The sequence below is a fragment of the Juglans microcarpa x Juglans regia genome, chromosome 2D, assembly GCF_004785595.1.
Source record: "Juglans microcarpa x Juglans regia isolate MS1-56 chromosome 2D, Jm3101_v1.0, whole genome shotgun sequence".
Classification (NCBI taxonomy): Eukaryota; Viridiplantae; Streptophyta; class Magnoliopsida; order Fagales; family Juglandaceae; genus Juglans; species Juglans microcarpa x Juglans regia.
The window spans coordinates 16,094,973-16,105,459 of NC_054596.1; the positions used below are offsets into that span (position 1 = coordinate 16,094,973).

Consider the following 10,487-nt stretch of genomic DNA (forward strand, 5'->3'; position numbering starts at 1 on the left):
AGCCTGGGCTTTGAGTTTGGGTTTGATGGACTTGAGCTGGGCATTGGGTTGCCACACAATAATTGAAGATTCCTAGACCTCAACTCAAAGTCTCAAACTAGGGCTAATAAATCTTAAGCAGTGGCATTGGCTTCTTTAAAAATCAATCTATCTTTAAAATTTGAAAAAATATAGATAAAATGATCTATATTTGACTTTTTCAAAAAATAAAAACTTGAACTATGAGCTAGAGTAATTTTAAGTATATTTTCAAATTTAAAAATATATTGTTTATTTTCAAAAGTAATATTTTATTATAAAAATTATCCAAACTGCTTTGCTTTCAGTTTTAATTTCTCATAGTTTCCACTTCTCCTGAATGCCCTTTCACTTTCATTTTTGTGTTCAATTTTGACATATGTGAATGATTAAATATTATTATTAATTAACATGTAGTTAGTGTAATTGCAAAATACGAAAAAAAAATTTAAAAATATTATTATTGAAATTTTTAACTAATCCAATATGGGGTTATGGCTAGAAAGGTTTTAGATTTATGGAAAACAATAAACATATACTTTTCATCAAATTTTGAAGATAACTTTGATGGAATGCTAATAGAAAGAAGAATCCATTGACAGTTGTGAGCATTCATCAATGTGTAGATGATGACAAAAAAAAAAAAAAACCAGAAATAGGGAATGTTTAATTCTTCTTGATACAATGTCATGTTATCCATTTTTAGAGTCGAGTATGTTCGTTCCCATTCCAGCCTGCATCAGAATTTAGAAATCTTTTAAAGATGTTTTTGACATATCATAAGAAGAGTCGACAGAAATGTACAGTCACATGACCAATTTTAAACCTCGATTATTAGGTATAATTGACAAAAAAAAAAAAAAAATACTTGATTTATTCAGAGGTGATATGGGCATGAAATACTACCTCTCAAATCTTGAATTTTTGGATCATCCAACAACATAATAACCGAGTGACCTCAAAGAACAACTTTGAGATTTATGTGATTGTTTTCTTTTACAGACAACATTTTACAAGTATCTATCTAGTTAGTAACTTCAAATACTCATGCAGGCTGAATAGTTCTAATCGTTTCTTAATGCAGACACCATTTTTAAGTGTGTCGAAATCTTTCAAATTATTCCTCGAGCAGACATTTCTATGATATTAACAAGAACACATGATTTATCCATTGCTCATCGCTCGCGCACGAACCAACACATCTTTCACTTTTAGAAGTAAACCAACATATTAATATCAAGCAACGATTGAATAGCTGTATGAGTCGTCCACTTCAACCCGAGGGAAATATATAAACCTGGGAACCCTCATGATGCACATGACCACAGACAACTGTTTCCAAACACTGATGAGAAGGTAAATACCAGGACTTTTGACACACCAAGAACAGCTACAATCTGGACAGAACATAGACACCAAAAACGTTATAAAACAATAGCATAACTTCAAAGGTCATGCATGCTTGCTTTTGGTAACCATGCAACCAACTAGAAAAAGGTAATGCGGGATTTTAATTTTCATATACCGTGCCTTGAGTGGTGGAAGCCTATTTTAGCTGAAGTAGGAGAAACGTCCAGAACCCTAGACACGACGCGTATGGCTTCATCTTGGTGTAGAGTTAGGAGGTTGATTGGGAACCAGTTTGATCCTCTCCACCATCGGTGGAGGCAACATTAGCAGCTGAACTGCTGTCAGCATTCTCCTGAGCATCACTGGGCAAGGCAGGAGGTGGAGATCCATTTTCTGAATCCTCTGAGGCATAAGTATCAACTAAAAAAGCAGTGGAATTGTCTCCCAACTGTACAGTAACCAGCCTCAACATACTACCAGGATTGGGCCTTACAAGCTCAAACTTGTGTTCTGGGGTATGCTGCTGATTAAAACGCCCAGGAAGCTTGGAACGGCTATTATAACAATCACCACAAAGGTCAAAACCAACTTTCTCCACACAATCTTTGCATTTGTATCTGTCCCCAATGATGGGTACGATCTATGCAGACATTGAAGTGAAACATTTATCATTCTTTGGCAGAGCATACCGCTCACTTGCAGGATGTGAAAACACAATACAACAGGCAGCTGATCAATATTGCAACTAAAAGGGAGAAAGACCATTTACTTCTATATATAAATGAGAAAAACACCACATCAATATGCTCTGTATCATCACTGACAATACATGTTTGGCCATGCTGCACCCTTGAAATAGCACCAACATACATTCATATGTATTAAGTATTTAAGTTTTAGCATTTTCACGTCTACCAAGTATTGTTGACAATTCAATTATTATAAACCAACTTGAATGCCAAAACAATGCAGACATAATCCTGTTTGGAGGCATCATTGCATCCAAAACTATCAAACAATCAAGTTGTAACATATAGTTTCTCCAAAACATAGAAGGAACAACCAATATCAGCATATTTTGGACACAAGAAAATAAACATGGACAACATTGTAGAAGTGCCAAAATGCATCAACAATAAATCGGACAAACATCTAATTGATAAAGAAAGTGTCCAGTACCAAATATGCCTACTTAAATAAAGCAATCAGTGCAAATGCATGAAATGGAAGACTAGGGGAATATACCCCACAAGAATCACAACCGACTGCAATATGTGCGTTTGAGTAAGGTTCAGCCAGCCACGGTGGATTTTTTCCTTGTTCGCGGGATTCAGTTGAACCTGAAGCACACGGTAGCATAGTAAGTGGCAAGAGTAAAGTATTCAGGACGTGTCATATGTCATACAAGCAACATAGGACATGGAATATGCTTAAATTTGGGGTAAATTAAAGTAGAACGAATAATATACCAAGTACATTTATCCATAAAAGTGTATAATAATCAAAAGACCATTAGCTAATTAAGCAGGATATTATGTCAGAGCAATCATTAAAAAGGTTTTAACAATATGCTTCAACAAACTTTAAAATAAAAAATGCATTATTCCCCCCACTGCAACAGTAAGTCTAGTATAAGAATGACCCCTGGAATTGAGATTTAGATAATCATTTCATAATATCAGATTTACTCAAGTATAACTTCACTTTATCTCGAGGACAGATTTTAATGACTTACTACACTTTCAATCAGTAACATTGTTTAAGTATAAGACACCAAAGTCCCTTTTGTATCACTTTATAATAGGAAACACCCAGCTATATGAAAAAGAACACAACTCCCTGAAGTCCAGAAACCTATAGGAGCAGAAACTATTACAAGCGGTAAACATACCCATATATAATTTATATAATAAATATTTTTTTCCAACTCTATTTAAGTTGGAACTAGGGGTTTTCTACACAAAAAAAATGAGAAATGCCCATATTAGTGTCGAGCATTAAAACCACAAAAATATGTCAAATGTTTACATCCAATGGGATCAAAGAGTGAAAAAACTCACCATATCTTAATACTAACAAAGACAGACAGCCAAGCTAACACTGGTGGGATAGTATCGTAGAATTTTATCTTTGGAGTCTGTAAGGTTCATATAACAAAATAATTATGATTCGTCTAGAATATCCACCAAGTTTTAGAAGGTTGACCAGTATAGTATTGACCACATGAACGATTAATAGTTTTAGCTTATGCATTAATGGTGAAAAGTGTAAAATGATAATGGAAAACAGGTATTATAGGAATTTAGGAAACATGATGTGACCTATATGGCCTTATCAAACTAAAAATAGATATTAAGTACCACAACGGTACAACCCAAGATGTTTTTAAGAAGCAATTCGTATTATATATATGTCAACAATTAAACATTCAGACATATAGATGGTTGGACACATACGCTCAAAATCAACTTGCTTGAGCTGAACAGCATCTCTTCTCAGCACATATTCTTTTGGAAAATTTTGCTCCAAGTAATGATCTAGCTCCAAACAAACTTTTGGAAATCCTCTTGGATGCAAGGTTTGACAAACCTGACATTTAAGCATCTCACCAGCTGGGATGATGATACAACTTTCACAATATACTGGACAAGATAGAAAATGAAAATAAGAACAATTGCATATCAATTAAAAGTATTTAGACAAGAGATAACCTGATCAGATATAGGAAGGCCAACTATGTGAACAGTTTACCATGGCCACAGTTAAGAACCACAGGACAAAATAGTAGTTGTTTGCATGCCAAACACAGCACATCAGAAACCGAAACCTGCTTGCTAGTATTTTCTTTGAGAGAAACATTCCCAATTACTTCAGAATTCCCATTATGGATCTCTATTAAAGCACACACACCATCATCTTGAACCTGTGAATCAGAATTCAATAGCTCCAAATTTGCATAAGGTTCCCCTTTCCTGGTGGATAAAGAGTCTGAGGGTAACTTTGACTCGAAATCCATGATAGATAAAGAGGCTAGATTGCCCCCATGATTATATGCTTGAAAATTAAATTGTGGTGAAAAGATGCCCGTCTCCTTTTCCTCTTCTGCAACATGAATGGCAAACAACTTTAATAATCAGGAACTATGATAGAAGGTACCAGTTTAAGAACAAAGATACAATAACTTTTTAGTACCACAAACAAAAGGAATTACCATAGCATTTATCATGATAGTAAACTAACACAGTGTAAACAGCTAGAAAATGAACTCAATCCTTCTCCTTTAATCTTTTTCCTTCTCCAAAGGCAACTAGGCAAAGAAGTTGGTCATACTCGAGAAACTTGAATGCATTTCCTGGATTCAAGCTTCTAATAGAACTTACAAGCTAAGCTTGGAGCCATAACAAGCTTTAAGAGGAGATAGCCATATTGAAGAGCAGAGGTGAGAAAATTTAGTCCTAAAAATTATGATCATGTCAACTGGAAGTTCCTTCTTTATTTACTTGGAAAATGTGGTTTTGGGGGGAAATGGCAGAAATGGGTTGAATTTTGTATCTCTTCAGCTCGTTTCTCTATCCTGGTAAATGGCTCTCCGGTGGGTTTCTTCATCTTCTCTCGTGGCCTGAGACAGGGAGATCCGCTCTCTCCTCTCTCCTCTACTTTTCTTATTTGTCATGGAAGCTCTCAGCAAGATGATTGAGGGGCTAGTGGATGGTGGGTTACTCCATGGTTTTTCGGTGGGGAATGACGATCTTAACATTTCTCACTTGTTATTTGTTGATGACACGCTTATCTTTTGTGGTGTACACCTCAGTCAAGTCCAAGGCTTGAGGGCGCTACTCCTTTGTTTTGCTGTTGTGTCAGGGTTGAGTATTAACCTCGCTAAGTCGGAAATAGTGCCAGTGGGGGCCGCCCCCGATGTGGAGATTTTGGCTATTATCTTGGGATGCAAGATATCTTCACTTCCTATGAAGTATCTTGACTTACCGTTGGGTACCTCTTTTAAATATGAAAGGGTTTGGAATGATATAGTCAAAAGGGAGGAGCGCAGATTGACTGCTTGGAAGAGGCTTTACTTGTCGAAAGGTGGTAGGTTGACTTTGATTAAGGTGTCGTTTGGATTCGAAGATGAGTTGAGATGGGTTGTGAATAGTAGTGAGATGGGTTGTGAATAGTAGTGAAATTTATGAGTTAAAGTTGAAGAATAATAGTAAATAGTAGTGAGATGAGTTGAGATGACTTGAACTGACTTCCGAATACAAACCACCTCTAAAAGCACTATTTCTAACTTACCCACCTATTTCTTGTCTTTGTTCCCGCTTCCCACAAAGGTGACTAATATCATAAGAAGCTACAAAGGGATTTCTTATGGAGTGGATTGGGGAAGAGTTCAAATACCACCTGGTTAATTGGTCTACAGTTTGTACCCCAATATCTGGGGGAGGTTTGGGGATTTGCCACTTGCTGAAATTCAATCAAGCTCTTTTGGGTAAGTGGTTGTGGAGGTATCAAAATGAAAGAGAGGCCTTTTGGAGGTCGGTTATAAATTCTCAGTTTGGGGAAGCTTGAGGAGGATGGTGCTTGAATGAGGTACGAGGCACTTATGGAGTGAGTTTGTGGAAAAACATTAGGAGCCTCTGGGAGACCTTCCGAGAACATGAACATTTTGTTGTAGGCGATGGTTCGCGTGTCCCTTTTTGGTTTGATATATGGTGTGGTAACCATTGTCGACGAGATACCTTCCATTCCATCTGCGCTTGCAAGAGTAAAGGAGGCATCGATTGCCGATCTTCATTCTACAGTAAATGGCACCCGTTAATGGAATATTGACTTCATTAGAGCAGCCCATGATTGGGAGTTGGAGTCTATTACGGAGTTCTTTGTAGCATTATATTCCACAAGTATTCCAGGGAGCTCTGGAGACAAGTTGCATTGGAATTATTCTAAGAAAGGTACCTTCTCGGTCAGTTCTTTTTATCAAAAGCTCACGAACTCCGGTTTGTCTATGTTCTCATGGAAGAAAAGCATATGGAAGACGAAAGCTCTTTCAAAAGCAGCCTTTTTTGTCTGGACAACGTTTTTGGACAAGATTCTCACCATAGATAATTTGAGGAAACGACGGGTCATTGTCTTAGATTGGTGTTGTATGCGTAAGAAGCATGGGGAGTTTGTTGATCATCTGCTTTTACACTGCAAGGTGGCTAAGGCCATATGGGATGATTTCTTCTCAAGAGTCGAATTGTCTTGGGTTATGTCTTGGAGATTGGTGGATTTCCTTGCAAGTTGGACAGGACAACACGGAGATTTTCAGGTAGCGGCAATTTGGAGATTGATACTAATATGCATGTGTTGGTGCATTTGGAGGGAGAGAAATGCTAGATGTTTTGATGATCAAGAGAGAACAATGGATGAGCTTAATGTTTTCTTTTTTAAGACATTGTTCCTATGGGTGGGGGCTATAGTTTGTAACGGACGTAGTGTCCATGATCTTCTTCTTTCTATTGTATCCTCTAACTATGCGTGTTTTCATTTATACTTCCTGTGTACCTGGGCTTTGCCTATTTCTATGAATATATTATCTTTGATTACCTATAAAAAAAAAAATTATATCCAATAACTAAAGGAAGAAAGATTTTTCAGCTGACACCATCTAATGTCAAAACTCGGCCAACACATTCTAATATGCATTGACATGTTGCAAAAATCCATGTTACAGTACAAGTTAATAGCATGCCATGTATTGACATAAGGAGTAAGGCTCTCTTTCTCAAGTGATTTGTGTATGCCTCATACTACACTTTTGATATTGCAAAAGGATATGCATGCAGTGGTGGACCTACGTTTACCATGCCCCCCCCCCCCCCCCCCCCCCCCCCCAAAAAAAAATATATATATATATATATATAATCCCCATATGCTCTTCAGAATTTTCTAAAATTTCAATATACCTAGAAATGCCTCTCTCCAATTTTTTTCCTATAAGTTCCAAATTTGTTTTTATAATTTCTATATATTATCTATTTTCAAGGATGCGGCCTCACCAAAATTAAATTAAAACTAAGTTTAGGAGAAATAATATTATTAATATGGATCCCAAAGTTTTTTGTTATACAATATTAGGCTTCTTAATATGAAATGCAAAGTGAAAATACAAGAAAAATCATTTAAGGTTGATGATCCATATGAAAAATAGTTGAGAGGTTTTATCCTCTAGACTTCATTGAGCAAGAAAAAAATTATTTAAGGTCTCAATTATAACATTGTATGGTTAATGGGACATGAAAATATCTAGATTTTATTCGAAACTTGATAAACTAGCTTACATACTAGAATAAAAGATGACATTCTAAAAGATCACTTGATAGTTTTTAAAAAGAAAACAAATTCTAAATATTTCATTACAAAAATAATAATGGATGGATATTATTCCATGAAACATTATCGTCAGAAATCTGAAATATATATTGTTGTGTTTTATAATTTTATTTCTACGTGTATGTAGCAGATTATTGAGATTTGAATTTATATATAGTTATGATTTTATGATTTTTATTCTCTTTTTATTTTACATAAATGTGTCACACGGTAGAAAGGTTGCCCCCCAAGAAAATTTGTTGGTTCCGCCACTGTGTGCATGCCTCACTGTTTTAGTACAAAATATGGATTTTAAAGAATCTTTTTCACGATTTATTCGTTACTTATTATACTTCTAATTACTTTGCGTTAATAGAGTCTGCTAGTGCTAGAGGAATTTGATTTAAGCTAAAATTCGGAGACATATCCGGACTGATTCTTTCTCGAAGCGAGGGTGGTGCGTCCTAAGTGAAGGTATTGAGCCCTCATTGTCCAGTAGTTTGGGGCCCCTTTGACTTTAGATAACAAATATACACTCATGCAAACTGAGGGAAATTGCACCCACTCCTTATTACCTTAAAATGGATGACTGACAGATGTAAATTGTTTCAACAATCATAACTAGATAGGGTCTACTTATGACTTCATAACAAGTACAAGTAAATTCAAATTACCTTTGACCATCTAATCAAAGGTTATCAAACAGGAAAATTTCAGGGCATAATACTCTTACCTTAAAAAATATTTTCAACTAATAAATGAAATCCTCAACAAAAAACTAAATGCCACCCCTTCATTAATAGCAATCCCTTATCAAATTACACCGTTATTGACTACATATAATTTTACCAGAGGATTAGTCCCAGCAGTTGATGATTCTAAATCTATTCGCAAGCCATATATTAAAGAGAAAGTGAAGGTGATTTTAAAAAAATAGTTATCCTGTAAAGGACAAACAAAATATTAATGAAAAGTTAAAACCATTATAAAATCATTTTATAACTACATATTTATACGCAATAACAAGAATTTGTCTTCATCCTGGATGATTTATAGCAATATTATATAGCTTCCGTTGTATATGTCATGCAATCAATAGGTGTCAGCATGTGTGATTGTATATGGGCACATAATATGAGTATTTCAAATGCAAAATAAAAAGCTTACCCAGAATTTGATTTTCTCTTCTCTTATAGGCAATAGGATACTCCTTCAAGAGCAAAAGGTGAAGCATCTGACAGATGGTAGGAAAGTGATTATATGGGTGCCTACAAATTGGACAATGAGACTCATGTACGATATCCATTGATTTATGGACACACCAGAAGCATGAGATGTGACCACAAGCTGCCCACAAGGAAAATGATATAAATTTGTTGAAGAATAAAATATTTTCGAAAATTCATGCCTTTCAAGGAGTTAGTAAATCCTTACACAGCACTACGGGCTTGTACAACAGCTCCCTGCAATATAAATTGCACTCTATTAGTAAGGTTTCGATTCAAAAGAAAACCAACAACACAGACACCGATAAAAAGCACAAACAAGAACAGGACTAGACTACAACCTCTATCAAGAAATAGCTACCGATAAAAGTTAATCATCTTTTGTTGTTTTCGTTAATCGTATGCTATACCGCACATGATTGATAAATCGCTCTGCTTGTAGGTATTTAGGTCTCGATCCATTTACAAAAAAAATTTCTGCCAATTGTGTCATATGTACCGTGCACGATATCATACGTAGGAGGCCAAATTAGCACTTTCAAAATTGACTTCGACTATTAACTTGCAAAAGGTTTGCACCAAAATATGTCACCAAGAGTTCTTATCGAAGCTAGGAAATGAAAAGCTACGTACTCTAGAACGTGGAACTAAATTGGGAACATATTTTGAGTAAATAGAAACTCAATGCCTTTTGCTGATGGTCTTAAGAAGTTGTGAGATGAGGTCTTAGATTCAAATTCTATACATCTTTACATATCGCAAGTAAATTTGTGAATAAGCAGAGGTTTTTCTTTTTCTTTTTCTGTATTGTTCAAAACCTTCTTTTTTTCTGGGGAGGGAGGGTAAATAAACTTACAGGCAAATGCAGCAGAGAAAAGACTCGGAGATTTTCTCCGAATCGACGTTGTCGTGCGTGTTCGGATCTTCCATTGAAAATTTGCAGTGTCCTATGAATTCGAAGTCGAATTATTTGAGAGAAACCTAAGAAGAAGAGACACAGGCTGAAGACGAAGATGCGTCCAGCCTGGATGATTGTGAGAATGGAATGCATCTTCGATCAACTTCAACCGGGTCTGGACCCGATCCGACCCGTCACTGTTCACGCGCCAAACCGACCCGACCCGCCACTGTACGGGTTTTTTTTTTTGGGCGGCTGCTGCTGCTACCTACCTTATGAACTATATGAACGCTGGTATCCTAATTATGGAAATAAGTAAGAGAAACATTCAGAAATTTCAATAAAGACACATGGCAAACATTAAGCCATGAAACAACCTAACTATTAGTCAGATTATTACATGCAAAACAGATCAGTAAGATCTCAAAAATATAAAGATGAACTTATAAAACTATCTATTACAAAAATATCTAAATTAGACCTTCCTTAGAACTAAGTCAATGCATAATATTATAAGTCAATGCAAGAATGATGTGATAAGTTCAGCTTCCGTTAACAAATTATCTTTCTTTCCCAATGTTAACAATTTGGAAAAATAACATGTTAAAACAACAATTTGGCAAGAATTTAAAAAATAAAGCCCA

At 35.7% G+C, this 10,487-nt stretch overlaps 1 protein-coding gene across 3 annotated transcripts; it reads right to left on the minus strand.

Moving 5' to 3' along the window:
- Positions 1 to 1,180: 1,180 nt before the first annotated feature.
- LOC121250359 (E3 ubiquitin-protein ligase PRT1) lies at positions 1,181 to 9,953 on the minus strand. 3 transcript variants are annotated; one of them, XR_005937771.1, is made up of 8 exons: positions 9,802 to 9,953; positions 9,154 to 9,182; positions 8,887 to 9,066; positions 4,120 to 4,470; positions 3,825 to 4,010; positions 2,614 to 2,708; positions 1,549 to 2,008; positions 1,181 to 1,415 (listed from the first exon to the last, which is right to left on the minus strand). XR_005937771.1 is itself a non-coding variant. In XM_041149474.1 (7 exons), exons 1-7 carry the CDS (start codon positions 9,873 to 9,875, stop codon positions 1,637 to 1,639), a joined length of 1,287 nt encoding a protein of 428 aa, XP_041005408.1. In that variant the 5' UTR covers positions 9,876 to 9,953; the 3' UTR covers positions 1,181 to 1,636. The 3 variants fall into 3 exon arrangements, 1 of the variants encoding a protein (XP_041005408.1); XR_005937770.1 differs by having other exon boundaries at positions 1,544 to 2,008; XM_041149474.1 differs by having other exon boundaries at positions 1,181 to 2,008.
- Positions 9,954 to 10,487: the final 534 nt, after the last annotated feature.

Excerpts from the sequence above, each read along its gene's own strand:
- LOC121250359 (XM_041149474.1), bottom strand. The coding sequence starts at position 9,875 with ATGGAAGATCCGAACACGCACGACAACGTCGATTCGGAGAAAATCTCC. Across the intron at positions 9,183-9,801 it reads TTTCTCTGCTGCATTTGCCT|GGAGCTGTTGTACAAGCCCG; the intron begins GTAAGTTTATTT and ends TTTATATTGCAG. Across the intron at positions 9,067-9,153 it reads GTACAAGCCCGTAGTGCTGT|CTTGTGGTCACATCTCATGC; the intron begins GTAAGGATTTAC and ends CCTTGTGGGCAG.